Source organism: Onychostoma macrolepis, chromosome 08, assembly GCF_012432095.1.
Source record: "Onychostoma macrolepis isolate SWU-2019 chromosome 08, ASM1243209v1, whole genome shotgun sequence".
Taxonomy (NCBI): Eukaryota; Metazoa; Chordata; class Actinopteri; order Cypriniformes; family Cyprinidae; genus Onychostoma; species Onychostoma macrolepis.
The window spans coordinates 9,203,840-9,220,811 of record NC_081162.1 but is presented as its reverse complement, the minus strand read 5'-3'; the positions used below and the strand labels follow the sequence as shown (position 1 = coordinate 9,220,811).

General features: G+C 36.8%; 1 protein-coding gene across 2 annotated transcripts in view; it reads left to right on the top strand.

Moving 5' to 3' along the window:
- gfra2a (GDNF family receptor alpha 2a) overlaps nt 1-16,972 on the top strand; it is a 95,813-nt gene that overhangs the window by 41,545 nt on the left and 37,296 nt on the right. For both annotated transcript variants that reach the window (XM_058784955.1, XM_058784954.1), the window contains exon 4: nt 6,290-6,695. In XM_058784955.1, the coding sequence (XP_058640938.1) occupies nt 6,290-6,695 (406 nt within the window). The remainder of the gene's footprint in view (nt 1-6,289; nt 6,696-16,972) is intronic.

The window sequence follows — 16,972 nt, the reverse complement described above, 5'->3', positions numbered from 1 at the left end:
TAGAAAATGGTCATAAAAACCATATTATGAGGTTTTTGTTGCAGAATTGTTTTACTAATATTATAAGTGAACCTAAGGGACTCATTCTGTACAGCAGACTGAAAAAGTTTGGATCTCTCTTTCTATCGCTTCTTCACTCTCTCCCAATAAGTATTATAATAGAAGGAGATAATGAGTAATGAGAAGTAAAGAAAGGCTTCCCGTTCTCCTCGCAGCAACAGTAGAAGCTAAAGACTTTCTAACGAGCTCACGCACCTCAGAGGAGATTACATCTAAACTGTGGCACTTCTCCTAATTGCAATCAACACAGGCAGTGCCAAGAGCTGTGAATAACCCAGAGTGAACCTGCTGTCCCTTCAGCCGTCCATTACACAAAACAGCATATTATTCACACATTATATGCCTGTGAGTGATATGGATACACCAGGACCGGCCCAAGCCTATTTGGGGCCCTAAGCAGAATTTTATTTGGGGGCCCCTCAGTGCCCACCAATATGACAGTTTATTGTCAAAGCTTGGTTATTCACACACTATAAATCTAACACACCCATTATCAGTTTTGTTTGTTTGTTCATCATACCATTGTCTGCCTGGCATGTTTTTACCCTTCTGTGAGTTTTAATTGTAACACTTGCAAACTTACAAGAGTGGTCAGGTGTTAATTTGCACTTTAACGTTCATTAAAGTCTTAAAGTATTAAATGGCATACTTAATGTGGTATGCTGAAAAGTAGCTAAATAAATCAGTAGACAATGCATTTACAGAACAGAATGTTATTTTAACAACATAAATATTAATCGAAGTTGTACTTTTATTACAAATCATACTTTTTTTAAATAATAAATATAAAACACAGCAGAGAGCATCTGTACATGTAAACAACTCTTAATGTATATCTAGCTAATTAAGGCATAATGATATTGGAATATAATAGCAAAGACCCAAAATGTAGGCTAAGGTAAATAATGTTAAGCTGTTATCAGTTTATGAAACAGAAGCTTATTTTTATTACAAAAATATATACCAAGGAAAGTTATTTTTACGCAGAAGACAAAAACTTTAATTTGAAACTAAGTAAAATGTTATATTTATAATATTTTAAGATGTCTATTTACTGATGTTTTGATGTTCAAACATGAACTTCCCTAAAACAAAAAGATACCCTACCTAAGCTATGCTAATGGATCTGATCTGATCAGGGGTGCATTTCCCAAACTATGGTCGCAAGTTCTGTCGTTACCAATAGAGTTCAATGGAAATAACGACCATAGTTAGCTAACGATGGTTTTGATAAACACACCCCTGATTTGTGCCACAAAACCCCCATGTTGAATTTGTCCTCCCTCCACCCCCAAAACACGATCGATTTCAACCCTTTGACTTGCCACGCTTTGGCTGGCGCTGAGCCAGAGAAAGACGAGCTCAGAAAAAAGAAAAATGTGCCCAGTGCTTTTCATATTTCATAACTGTTCAGTGTTTTCAACCGAATAAAGTTTATTTTAGGTTTCAGACATTTAAATACACTTCAATTAAGTAAAAAGACATTTAGTTTGTTAAATAGGCTGCACACTGATTTCTATACAAAGCGGCAATAATATTACTTTCAATTAATGAACGACGTGTTTTATTCCTATCAAATATACACACTGTGTAGGTTACTATAAAGTTTACTGTGCTTTTCTACCAGCTAACTGGCCACTTACTTTCATGTATTTCGGGAGAAATAGCCTAGGTGAATTTACGTGATGTTAATCCGACAGATCCACACGGCAGCATCCAGCTCATATTATCAACTTGCCTGCATGACACGTCGCCATGGAAATAATCAAATTATTTGTATAGATTATCTAATTATTTAATATTGCACTTTCATATAATTACCACTGTCCATTGACATAATATATCAAAAATTAAAATAAAATAAAATAAACTGTAGGCTACTCTTGGGGGCCCTCTGGTGGCCACGGGGGCCCTAAGCAGCTGCTTAGTTCGCTTATGCCTTGGGCCGACACTATATAAAATGTTAAAAGATTAATGGAGTATGTTTTACAGACTAAAATACTATTTTAGTCTTTCTACTTTGAAATGTCATGTTTAATTTGATGTGTTACTTGCTGTTTGTTTGTAATTATTTGTGTAAAGTAAATCCTACACCAGTGTAGTAGATAATATATGCTTAGCACCTTAAATAAACCCATATGCCTTATAAAATCACACTAGTTCATCAAATTGTACTGGTTACATCAGACAAATATTGTGAACTGTGTGCTACCAGCAGGGTATATTGGTCACAATTTATTTTACAGGCTGTGCCCCATCCAGAATTCTTGCTGAGAGGAAGAAAAGAAAGAAAAAAACTTTAAATCCTTTTTATTCCTTTGTCACTTTCACTTTTTGTTTATCTGGCTGTGGAGTTTTTGTGACTCAAATGGTCCTCTGCAGATGTCCAGAACAGGTTTATGGTTCTCTATTTCTCTCAAATAACATGCAGTGTGTTATTTGATTTGAATTTAAGAAACCTTTTCACTGAATTCACACTTGCACCACTTTTGTTGTGGACTTTGGGCCACTGCGAATCTCTGTCTATAAAATATTGCAGGATATCTGAACATCTCCCGGTTTTGTCCTGTTTGCTTCTGTTTGGTTCCTATCCCTTCTTTAACCAAGCAAATATTTGTGCATGCAGAGCGCAGTCTGTGCTGCAGCATCCTCTGACCTCCAGACGCTGGACGTTTTTTTAATGTACTTTCTCACCAACCAATTTCATACCTCATTTACGGCTTCTTCCTCCACTGTGAGACACACCTAAAATTGCTCTCTCACAACACACACACAGACTCACACACACAGAACAAGAGAGCTTGAGGACTACTGAATCAAATTTAGAAACACTCTAAAACCACGCAGTATTTTTAGATCCGGGTAACCTTTGCTTGCCATGCATTCAGATCGTTGCAAATGGCTTTTGTCGACTGAGAGAAAGAACTTTTAAAGGGTTATTATCATTATGGAAACACAAGATTGCACCAATTACAGGATACTTTTACGACATTATGTCATCTCACTCTAAATAGCCACAGATTGCATTGCAAAATAATGTTCTTAGTTGATATTTTTATTGTATTGTTTTCTGGGAAAAATATATGAAGGAACGCCTATGCAAAATTCTCTTTTACATTTGAAAATAAATGTGTTTTGGCAGTGTATGTACACAACCACCCTATAATGATAAAAATACACTCGCTCCTTTTTTAATCCCCATAAATCATAAGCAGTGTCTTAGAGCAAGCCAATCACAGAATCCGTAAAATGTGATGCCATGGCTGTTGACGTACACTGCCGTATTATATGTTATACATTTATTATTAATTAACTAATTAATTAATTAATTATATGTTTGTTTTTAACATAAAATTGTGTGTATTTGACAATTTAAGCACAATAAGACATGAACGAGATTAGCACTTACTTAGTAGTTTAGTACTCACGTACCATGTGGTAGATGCTTTCTGTGCACATGCTTCGGACGTGTGTGCTCAGAAAACCGTATATCAGATGTTTAAACTAATATGGCTTTAAAACACATGATTTCAGTGCGATAGACATGATAATCTAAACCAAACAGAGTAGCAGAGTATCTGAGGTACAAGCTGTAAAGGCACAGCCCTATCCTGAAAAAGGGGACGGGGAGTAGCAGCTCATTTGCATTTAAAGAGACATGCACAAAAACAGCATGTTTCTGCTTCCACTCAAAATAGGCATTTTCAAAATGATATAATACATTATCTTTGGGGTATTTTGAGCTGAAACTTTACAGACACATTCTGAGGACACCTGAAACTTATTACATCTTGTAAATAGAGGCTTAATAGGTGCCCTTTAAAAAAATAAAATAAACATCTAAACAAAGTATATAAATTGCTGTTACTTGTGAGGTATTTGGTGGTGGTTGTATTTTCAAATTTATTTCAAATTCAGAGAGAATCAGTAGATGTACTTCTGTAGATTTTGGTCTTTGGGGAGCGAAACTTTTTAAGCCTAAAAAAGCTCAGGGAGTGAGGTTACCAGGAAGGGAGGCTTCACTTGCTCTGAATTGTATTGATTCCTTGAAGGAGTCCCTCCTGTATTTAAGTGTAGTGATACTTGAGCTTGGAGGCAATCTGTGTTATTTCATGATAAAACATCTGACAGATCCAGATCTCCATAAAGTATATAAATCTGTAACACAGATGACGCCTGTCTTTAATGAGGAAGGATGTGTTTGATGTAAATGTAAATTTCCATATCTTATTAACGATATTGATCTGAACATGCGTTATTTATCATTACTTTGTAAGTACACAACCTCTGAGCAATGATGTCTTCTCTGAAACCAAGATAACCCCTACAAACATCAAGATAGTTATTAATATCAATCAGTCTCAAAATATCTTCAAAGGACATCGTAAAAATCCCTAATGTTTATCTGAGTCCTTAGCTGCCATAACACAAGGTAATTTATATGCCTACTCGCTTTTTATTTACATAAATATTATATTTCCACTCATTTAGAGTAAACAGTTTCGACATTTAGATCATTAGCACTTTATTCATAAGTAACAAAAACCCGTTCGGAATGAAATTCATCTTTTAGTCTCCACAAGGGGTCTGATAAACCATCTGTTCTCAAAGTTATACCAACACCCACTGGGTTTTATTAGTTTCTCTCGCTCCCTCTCTCTCTCCAATCACCAGAGCAGCCGTCAAGGCTGGAGACGCCATTAGGGCAACATATCAATGCCGACCTTCATATACTTTTAGAGGTCCAGAACTTCCCCACTGTCTCCAGCTGATAGTTCCCCAATCCCCTGAACGCTTCATTCAGCTGCCTTCAACGCAACACTTACAGACGTCGCACAGCTGGATACATGCCCTTGTTTCCCATTTCCCACTTTTTCTTTATCTTGAATGTATTTATCAGTCGTTTGCACTATACACTATTACAGTGTATATACACCACTTGAGGGATCAGTAATGCTAAGGTTTCAGTAGGGTTTTAGATAATACATTTAAACATCTTTCAGATTTAGCAAGGGTACAGCTAATGATTCATAGCCATTCTTTTGTCAGGACCTCGTTCTGCGAAAGGTCGGGATTACATGGGATTATCCACAGTGAAAGTGCTGTGCCCATGCAACCTCAAGATGAATTTGCACATTTTTGAGCCAGAGGGATTTTGAGTGCAATATTATGTATTTTGTTAATTATATATATACACACTGGGGTTGACAGATCAGCATATTAGAAAGATGTCTGAATTTATTTAATGAGAACAGCATAAAAACAGTAATACTGTGAAATATTATTATGATTAAAGAACTGCTATTTTAATATAATTTAAAAGTAATTTATTCATTTATTTTAATGTTGAAAAGAGTCAGTATGTTGTATGTTATGGACCCATCAAAATAAAGTGTTAGAAGATATTAAGGAGACAGTTTACTAATACTCTAATGACTGCTAGTCGACATGTAGTTACAAAGTTACTTACTGTTAGTAGAATGTCTAAAGTGGACTATCGAAATAAAGTGTTACCGAAAACAGTGATTCTAAATTATAATAATATAATAATAATTATCATAATAATAATTCATTTCATTTATATAGCACTTTTCTAATTATTATATAATATTTCTGTTTTTCTATATTTTTGCAGCCTTGTTGAGCATAAGAGATTTCTTTCAAAAACAATTTTAAAAAATCTTGGAGTGTGTGTGTGTGTGTGTGTGTGTGTGTGTGCATGTGTGTGTTTGACCTACATTATGAGGGCCAGTGAATACAATATAGCATGTATTTAGGTTTCAGGCTAGTTGCCCTACATTTCAAGGACATCCAGCTGTCCCACAATTCAAATAGCTAAATAAACACTTTTTTATTATTAAAAATGTTTAAATGCAGAATGTTTAGGGTGGAGTTATGGTTAGGGGAAAGAAAATATAATTCACTAAGTATAAAGAACCATTACGCCTATGGAAAGTCCTCATAATTATATGTGTACCAACATCTGTGTGTGTGTGTATTCCGAAAGCGTCCCAATCGGCACACTGCCTTGGAAACAGATCTAAAAGTTCATTGTTGTGCTGGAGTTGTCCTATTCATCTGACAAAGACTGTATGTGGGACATTGCAGCTCATGGTCTCTTTTTTCCTATGCACACCCACTCTCAATTCCCTTCTCGCTCTCTTTATATCATTCTCACAAACACCCTTGTGTTCGATCTCACTTATCTTGTCCTGCTCTTTTCTCGTAGGCATACATTCTGGCACAAGTAAAGGCCAGCCACACTGCTCAGATCCCAGCCGCCCATGCAACCCCTGTCTGGACGCCACCAAAGCCTGCAACCTGAATGAAAACTGCAAGCGTCAGCGCTCCAACTACATCTCCACCTGCACCCGTGCGCAGACCCAAGGCCAGCAACCCTCGCAGCCTCAGTCACAGGACAGTTGCAACAGAAAGCGCTGCCACAAGGCCTTGCGTCAGTTCTTTGAGCGTGTTGACTCACAATACAGCTACGGGTTGCTCTTCTGCTCCTGTAAGGACCAGGCCTGTGCTGAGAGAAGGAGACAGACCATTGTACCCTCCTGCTCCTATCTGGACAAGACCAAACCCAACTGTCTTCAACTGCGCAGCACTTGCCGTCTTGATGTGCATTGCAGGTAAGCGAGTCAGTGCGTTTCATGGTAGTCTTGAAATAAATTGCCATTTATTCATTTACCAGATGCTTTTTATCTAAAACCACTTACCATAGTGATTCATCTTAAGAAGACCATATCATAATAAGTTACAGTTTCCATAAATCTGTAACTCTTGAATCTTTATTTATAACCAGGGCTTTCCCACAAAGTCGCCATGGAACAGCAACCACAAACTTATTACAGAGAAAATTCCCTTGGATCTGGGGTTATATGGATAGTTCATCCAAAAATGAATTTTCTGTCATCATTGACTTATCTTAATGTCAATCCAAATCCGAATGACTTTCTGTCTTCTGTAGAACACAAAAAGAGACATTTTTAATAATACGCTAGTCGCTCTTTTACATGCAATTACAATGAATGAGGACTGATGCTTTTAAGCTTAAAAAGCTCAGAGCAACATAGAAACATAAACGTTTACATTTACATTTTAAATGTATTTTAAAAGTACACTGAAAATGATTTACAATTTTCTCTCAGTAATTGCTAGTAAATTTCACGAACAATTACAAAATGCTAAGCAACACATTTTGAAGCAGAAAATCTGAAATAGTATTTTTTTTTTTACCTCAATAATCTTTGTTGTATTTATGCTGAAAATATATTTTACAGTGTAACGCAACTTGTGTGCCATATTTGATATTATGTCTTATATAAGTATTTTTTTTATAAAGAAGTCATTATTCACTGAAAATCTTATTATTTTATATAATATATAATAATAATCATATTATTTCATATGGCTTCATAAGATGGCTTACAGATTTAACTCTTAATTTGAATTTTTAACTTTTAGCTCCAGTTCTCATTCTTTCAAGCTTCAAAAGGACATAAAACAGCTGTATTGACTTTAGAAGATTTGGAGTAAAGACACTTTAGAGACACCCCCAGCCCTTATTCACTTTCATGATATTAAAAAGATTGTCCAGTATATTGTGCAAAAAAACTGCCCTCTTAGGTTTTAAGGAAGAAAGAAAGCCATATGGGTGTGGAAGGTCTTTTTGGATTAACTGTTTCTTTAAGTGCTTCGCTCAGGGGCTTTAGTAGTAATGTGCATTGTGCTCAAGGGTCCGGTGGTGTTGGCTCATGGCTCACTCTTTGCTGAACCAGCAGCCTTCCAGTTAACTGCTCTGGACCTTAACAACTACAACACCCCAGAACACAGACACTACATTTGAATACCTGTTAAATTGAATGTAAAGTTTATATTTGATGTTTGCTTAAACATACCTTGCACTCATTTTCCATTTCATTTTAAGGTTTTACACAATGCATTTAATGTTGCTTTGAAATTAAAGCCTGCTCTTTCCCTCCACCATATTCTATTAGTGCTTTGAGCCTTTGCCAGGAAAGTAATTGCAGACATTTTAAGAACCTTCTATTAGAAACAGAAGAGACTTTCTGCTTAATTGACAAGACAGTGTTCAATTAGGCTGAACCGAACATTAGTACATCACTTTTACTGTGTTTCCCTGTGATTTAACAGCCAACCATTTTATTAACACAAGCTTATCCACTACCACTTACCAGTGGAACATTGCTGGATTACTCTGTCAATACCTGTCAAGAAATCAGGCCCACACACAAATTACTATAGTTGTGTGTGTATTTTCTCATTTCAGTATTTCAATTTAATATTTATTTTAGTTTTAGTATTAGGACGGCCATTTTTTGAAAACCATTACCCTGGTTGTAAAGGTTTCACAATTAATTTTATTTTTTATTTTTTTCTCAAATAATCTTTTATATTTTGAGAGATGTATGCATTTTTATGCATTTTAGGTAGTTTTGGAGTCATAAAAATGTATTTTATTTTAAATTCTTTTAGTTCAACATTTAGTGCTGAAACACCAAAGGAACAGAAGCCTGATCATTCACAAACCTGAAAGGGTCATGCATATTATATGCAAATTATAGAAGCAGCATCGAACACGGATTTGCTTTTAGTCTACAGATACCGTGAAGCATCCCGACGCTTAATCCGTGGCTATGCTGGGAGATGTGGGTAGACGAGCAGTTATCTGTAATTTTCGGCTATGTAGCAGAAATAGCCACATAGTGTGAACAGCCGATATGTCAGAATATTGCATTTCAAAGAAAACTATTCATTCGATTTGATACACGTTAATGTCTTTCAAATTCTGAGACAATTTGGTCTTGTTAACATGGCCTTTGGTAGTAATGTGCATTTAGCAGTGACTGATAGGTTCATTGAACACATATGCATAACCAAATAATCGCTGGAGCATTAAAGGAGACCAATTATACAAATACTCCCTCGAACGATTGAAAATAAATAATCACGCAAGGACACACATGCACACATTTCTTATAGGACAGAACACACTGTTCCTGTTGTTTCTTTAAATAAGTGGATGCGTATTTCAAGTGCTCGATCTGGGAATCATCTATACTGCATGCTTCCTTGCTGATTTTTGACTTTGAAGCAGTATGAAAGCACTTTGAAGGAGAGATCAGAGATATATGTTAACTGGAGATATGAAGCAGCATTAATGAGGAATTTTAAGAGGACTGATTGGTTCTTGTGTGGCATAAATGTGCTATGTGTACCATTAGGCTCTTTGGTAATGAAGCTGTGCTGCACCCGATGTATGCAAGCAGTCATATAGTCTCCATGTTTGTGTGATTGCAACGGATGGACATAAATCTCTTCTTTGCTCTGTGTGGAGGCACGTCTGTGGAGGTGTTGACGTGGGTGTGTGTTTATGTGAAATAGAAAGACAGATAATGTAGGCGAAAAGGCATCTCTTCCCTCTGATGACTGCTTCGTGTTTAGGATCGATGAATCGCAGGATTTACTTTTTCACACTGCCGTGCAAACCAATAGTGCTGCTAACTATATGTATAAATACTAATTACAGTGTAATAAAATTGTCAGGATTTTATATATCATACATTACTGTTAATGTTGTGCATTATGGGATAAGAGTGTAAATAGCTAGGTTTTGTTGGATGTCACCATTGTGGTAATTAGTGTTCCCAAGCATACTACTATTCCAGTGGTTCCCAATCCTAGTCCTTGTGCCCCCCGTTCTGCATATTTTGACGTGAGGCCTGGGATTGGGAAACGCTGTACTATTCAATTGTTTGGAGCCTTTTTTGTAATGTGACAATATATGCGTCTTTCATAACATTACAAAAGATTTCTATTTTAAATAAATGCTGTCCTTTTGAACTTTCTATTCATCAAAGAATCCAGAAATGAAATGTAGCATGGTCTTCACAACCAAAAAAATGAGTAGCCAATCATGTGATGCTGCAGACTGATATAAATGCTCCTGAAAATTCAGCTTTGCCATCACAGGGATGAATTACATTTTAAAATATATTCAAATATAAACATTTCTTTTAAATGTAATAATATTTCATTCATCCAAAGTGTCTTATTGCATTAAAATATGCAAAGTTCTGTCATGAAATGCTAGATACCACAGGCCGATAGGTCTAAATGAGATATAATCACATCATTATTCACATGGCACAGCTGCCATCAGTTCAAATAGTTGGCTAGTGCTTGCTGTAGCAGTTGCAGCGCGCTTCAGAAACCCTCCACATTCCCACACCCTAGTAACGTCTGCCTCGGTTCCGCCGTTTGCCGAGTCCCGTGTGAAAATCCTTCTTGCAAGGCGCGGCGGGGTAGTAGGGTCGCCGCGCAGCTGCAGCTTTCTCTCGTGTTGGGGGCTTTTTGTGCAGTTGGGGCGGTGCTCACGTCGCGGTCTCGGTGATTCCATGCGGAACATAAATACATGAACTGAAAAACTTGTGAAATCCAAGTTGAAAGGTTCTGAGAATGTTCAACATCTGTATTTTTTAAATTGTTTTACAATTGTTTTGTTTTCTTTAGGAATCCTGCAAGCACTTTATTTTTCATTGATATTAAGCAGATGTTATGTTATGACATTGTATGTCAGAATTGTAAACTATATAATATATATATATATATATATATATATATGGTCTTTTCATAAAATACATTTTCTACATATACATTTAACTAAAGAATCCTGCAAGAACAGTTTACTCGTACTGCACAAAAAGTGGTTCAATAACGTTGAATGTTACAATGCAGATCCCAGTGTGTTCTGGTTAAACAATTTTTATGTATTTATTTTTTGCTAAGGTTTGCATATGGTGGTGTGTTCTTAATGACAGCTTTCCTAAAAATATATCATATTCATAAAATGAGAAATATCCCAATATATCGCCTTTCTTACAGTATCGCAATGTATCGCAATACATCGTATCGCAACCCCTGTATCGTGATACGTATCGTCCGATTCTAGCCAATACACAGCCCTAATAGATATGCTCAAAGGTAATATCATGTATGTTAAATATGGGGTTATTTCATATGTTATATGTGCAGCAGCAGAATTTCCTACACGCTCACAGCAGCATGTCTGTGGATGTATTGGCTGTAGCAAGTCTTGATACTTGCTCTGCCACCACAGCATTGCAGATCTATTCCGCCAAGACCCACATTAACATGTATATTACTATGCTAAACTCTCAGAGAGTTGTCATGATAGAAATATGTTTTATAACTTCATGCATTCCCTGGAAATCAAACGCACAACTTATTATTTGAGACAGAAATGCTCACACATTTCCTGGTCTGTTAAACTATACTGTGAAAAGCAGCTAGCAGCCAGGACTATTCTGGAAAATCACAATAATATTTTACAGTGTAGCCTATGCATTTGTGTGTGTTCACACAAAATTTCACATTTTTCCATTTTTATCAATTCTCCCATCTTGAATGACAGATCGCTGTTTGGATTGGCGTTATTACACATGAATGTCACAGTCAGCTTAATACAGTGCTTCAACTGTACCGGGCCAACTAACAATAAGCCTGCCTTCCCATCCATCTCCACAATCCCCATCCGTCCTTGCCTCATGGCTTGAATCCATTGCAGTGGAAATTGGCCTCACATCATCTCTCATTGGCCGCGGCTGCGGTCGGAGCTGTGAGGGATGGCATTGTCTGAGCAGAGGAATACATGATGAACTGGGTAATGAATGACACTGCGGCCTCATACAGGGCTTGACTATTTAAAGCCACAGGAGGCTCCACGAACTCACTGATTCAACACTGTTCGAGCCAATCTCAATAGCCTTATTCACTGTCGGTATCTCATTCCGTTCAAATGTCACCAGAGGTCAGTGGCTTTGGGCCTTGGCAAGGAGCATCAGAAATGTATGTACATTGTGTTAGGGTGACATGAGTTTGAATCTGGTTTCTGGTTTCATTCCTCTTTCTTCTTCCCCTCATTTTCTGTCTTCTCTCAGGGCTTAATTTGTGTCGGAACAAGCCAGATCTGGATTTTAGTTGATTCTGCGCCTCATATGCCTCTGAAGGAAACTTAACTTATAATTACTCATACATATGTTCAATGAAAAATGATGTACACTGTATTATAATTTATTATTATAATATTTGTCAAGAACTTGCAATATACACTCCAAAAAGTTTTTTTTTTTTTTTTTTTAAAGCAATTTTTGGAATTTTCAGTGAGCAGTTTTTAAAAGAAGCATTTTATAGTGCTTAAACAGTATATTTAACATAGCGGCAAAAATAAATAAATAAATAATAATCAACCAAGTCAGTTAAATGGCATTACATGTCTTTCCTCTCTTTTTGAGAGTCTGTTCTCTTGCTTTCATGAAGCATGTTGAGCTTGAGTTGACTGCCCCTAACCATGCCCTATTTATGTCAATATGACACAACAAATTAATGCATTTGTTTTTTTAGCCCAAATCCTAGTCCTGGTATTATCTATCTTATGTAATAGTTTCCACAGCAGAATAACTGAGCTTTTTAGCAAAACTTGTTCTTTATTTGGAGTTTCATTCAGAGCAGTTCAGCCGAGTGAAAGTTCATGGCGTATTTAATTTCCAGAGACTGAATAAGCAGCATGACTACTGATATGATTTGTTTACTAAGTTCTAATGTTCACATACTGCCTCATTGCCCCTTATTCTCAATGCCATGTTATTTAGTGTTAGTCTCTGCAATATTCAGTGCAAGTTATCATGGTTTTATTAAAGGCAAAACCACCTGACTTTAAAGAGCTTGAGGATTTAAAGTGGCATAAAACATAACTGCAACTTACTGTATATGTTGTCATCTGTTGGTTTTAACACTAATATAGACTTCGTTCTTGGTGTGAACAGGCCTTTTGATTTTAATATGAGGCTGTATGAAAAAGGTATCAATGGAATTGCATACGGTGGATTCGCTGAGATCATATTTCTCTTATTGTCTGTACTGTCATTTTTGTGATTAATGTTATCGTTATTATCCTCAGGTATAATTCATAGATGATAGCTTTTTAATTGATTTTTAAGTAGCAAAATGGTTGTACATTTTAGACCAAATGATCTGTAAAGTAGTCATACAGTCATGCTGAAGAGAGAAAAAAATAAGACTGCTGGTCTTAACTGGTTTGAATTGGTCTAATCAGACTCAGAACTTTGACTAATATTCTGACAAGGTTATCTTAGTTATAAACAAACTTTTCTCCAATGATGTTAATAAAACATTTGATCAAAGTTATCAGGTCTTAAAATGTTCTCAAAATATTAACACAAAAATATTATTTATACATCGTTCATGGAATGCCCCCCCCCCCTAAACATTTAAGTTGTATGTACAGTACATCTAAAAAAAATTTTTTTAAATTATACTTGTTGCAGAATGTCCAGAAAACATTCAAATGTAACGTTCCCATAATGTCTGCAAAATGATAAAATGGTATGTTCCTTTAACATTCCAAAAAATGTTTTTAGAACATTTAAAAGATGGTTTGAACATTCAGAGAATCTTCAGAAATTATGTTTTCATGACTTAATGGGAATGTTAACAGAACATTCTTAGACCATATTTTTGTTACTGGGTTAGCAAATTGGTCTGTACTCCAAACCCCTCTAAAACCGGCAAACCAAACCAGTCTGACCAGTTTGTCTTTGCTTAAGTCATTCCGTCTGGTCAGATGTTTCAGTGCCTCCACTTCTGATGGATTCAGAGGTCTGTTTTCAGGATGATTGTTGTTGTAGCTTCTGCTCTTTGCTGTTGTGATTGGGAGCATTTCAAGCCTGCCATTTTCATTCATTTCATGTTTGAATTTGTGTCTATTGTGATGCTACAGTGCTGACGGTTGCGACAAGCCGAATCAGACACCAATTGTGACTTTTTTTGTTTTGTTTTAGAATGAATAATGTAGCATAAGGATATCCTTCTAGCACCATTTGACCTGAAGCACTTGCTTGAGTCATCACCCCCCCCCCACACACACACACACCAAAATACACGCAAAAATGTTTAGCACTGATTTATAGTATAGGAATGTTGTTTATCTGTTTTGATGGGGACTGGTGGGAGGCCAAATATAGGAGCAGTCAAGACTGGTCTGGAGCATACAGCACAGGCAAATAAAGCACAGACTGACAGGGTTAGCTATCGATCCCTCCACAATAGGAGCCGGGTCAGGGTTCGGTGGGAGAAGTATATGGATCTGACAGGCTTTCGTGCAGTAGGATGTGGTGTGTTTTCCAAATATGGGTAACATGCCAAATGAGCAGTCTGTCCCACTGCTGAGTTTATTTATCTTTGCGCAGTAATGCCAGATGTGAGAGAAAGGCTTAAATATGCATGTTGCAGCAAGAGGTAAGTGAATATCAGAGGTACCAACAAATTTTCAAAGTAATTTTTTTTTTGTGTTGATCCTTGACACACTAAAATGCCACAATGACTCACAAGAAACTGCATGAATGAGCTGTGTGCCAAAATGTAGAGAGGTGCCTTGATGCCTATTGTCTACATAAGGGACTTTTCACAGAGAATGCTTTCTTGTGTTTATAAATGTGAGATGCAGCACAGCCAAATAAAAATAACATAAGTTCTTGAGACATTTTAGCTTGTTTAAAGGTCCCATGACATGCTGCTTTTTGGATGCTTTTATATAGGTCTAAGTGGTCCCTAGTACTGTATCTGAAGTCTGTTTCCCGAAATTCAGCCTTGGTGCAGAATTTCAGCCACTACGAGCCAGTCCCACAATCAGCTTTCCTTAGGATGTGCCATTTCTGTGTCTGTAGCTTTAAATGCTAATGAGGAGGAGAGAGCCGGGGCAAGGTGGAGGGTGGGTGTGTGGCCTTAACCAGCTTGCGCTACCATGCGCTAATTTTATTTTTATTTTTTATTATTAAACATAGAATACAAGAACTCATAGAGGTAACAGCATAGTATAAAACCAAATACAATAACAGTCAGCATCAAACCTTAAGGGGATCCACAATACATGTAAGGCAAAAAAAAAAGATTAAAACACAAGAAACTTGGACATGTCCGATGATATTTTTGGGGCACAATACTTTTTAAGTACTCTCAGTAAGGAGTAGAGTAGTTTAAATTCGTTCATGAAATGTTCAAAGCAAGGGCGAGAGTCTCTCCACTTACAACAATGTATATGATATTTAGCAAGTAGGAAAACAATATTCACAATGTCTGATATTGAATTATCTAAACCATCGACATAAAACAGGATATGGTCGATGTTAAATACAGGGATGTTTGCTACCATGCACTAATGTTGACAGTGGATGTATCGCAATGGCTCGTAGACACACAGTCCTTCAAGCTTTTCAGTTTGACCCAGAATCTGATCAGGAGAAGCACCTGATGAAGAAGTTGCAACTCAGCGGCTACAGCAGGACGTCTCCGAATGGTTAGTTTAAAATATTGTGTCTGGATACGGTACTTTAGTTGGTTTGTTTATGTATGCTGTTACAGTTATTATCATGTAGCTAATGCTAGCCATAGGCTCGGATGAAGGAACTAAAAAATACTTTGGTGTTCATTTGTACATCCAAACACTGAGCAACTGCCATGCTTCGCTCGTTTGCAAGCCATGATGTCTCTCGAGGAAAAAAAAATATTGCGCTCGCCTGGCACGGTAGTAGCTCATTTTCTCATGGGCGGGCAAAGCAGAGAAAGGGGAGGTAACCTTTCCCCGTATGACGACATAAAGGGAAGATTTCAGATTGGGCCATCTGAGCTTTCATTTTCTCAAAGGCGAAGCAGGATACCCAGAGCTCGGTTTACACCTATCGCCATTTCTAGCCACTGGGGGACCATAGGCAGGCTAGGGGAATTAAAAAACCTCATAAAGTGAAATTTTCATGCCATGGGACCTTTAACATAAAAGTGATGCTCTCGCAGCCCTTGTGAAAAAGAGGTTTACCTTATATTTGCTAACTATATTTTTTCAGACACCGAATTGCATGTTAATTGTAATTATATAAATGTAATATAGTTTAAAATTACATTGAATAAAATAAGCTAAACTTTCAAGTTTTTCTTTTTGTTGTTGTTGTTTTTTTTTTGTTTACAATTTACTATAGGTAGGACTTACAGTAAATAAGACTTTTGTCTTTAAAATATGGTACTGCTGAATAAAGTCATTTCTATTTACACCTCCATGACATGTATATATTTGGTATCACAGTACAGTAGAATTAATTAATTTGCATGTGCTTTAGTATGCTAATCACCACATCAAAACAGTGTTGTTTTTACAGTGATTTAAATGGGCACCAAGAACTACATAATCAACTTTTCTCTGTCTTCTTCTGATTTATATGTGTACTAAGCACATCACAGTGCATTCTGCTGAAGTATGGAAAGATTTCTTGACCTGGCCAAGTGAAACGGCTTTTATGTGGAGTGATAGGTAACTTAGACGACCAAATTGGATGTAGCCAGTCACATCAGTCTGAGTGTGGTATACAGTTAGGTAATGGATTGCAGGTAGAAGGGCACCAAGCCAGTGACTGCATTGGCTGAAAACAGTGTCTTGAATATGACTCTGGCAGCAGCTGCCAGTGCAGAAACTTGAGTAAAGGTGTAATGTGAAAATAACTGGAGGTTATTAAGTCAAACAAAGTCAAGGGTTTTAGATGCACTTGATGGATCATGTAGTAAATGCAGTTTTGTTGGCGAGAAGTGAGTTGCATTAAACCACTCACAGAATAATAAAAATCTGGACAAGGAGCTGAATTAAAATAGTGTCATTGAAGGATCTGGTGGTATTTCTGTTGTGTAAGCAACATGATTCAGCTGTTGTCATAATGTGCACCACAAAACCAGGTCACCTGTGATAATGCAGGGATTTTACACACCTGGAGGCTACTACTGCCACTACTGTACCTTTAACTCA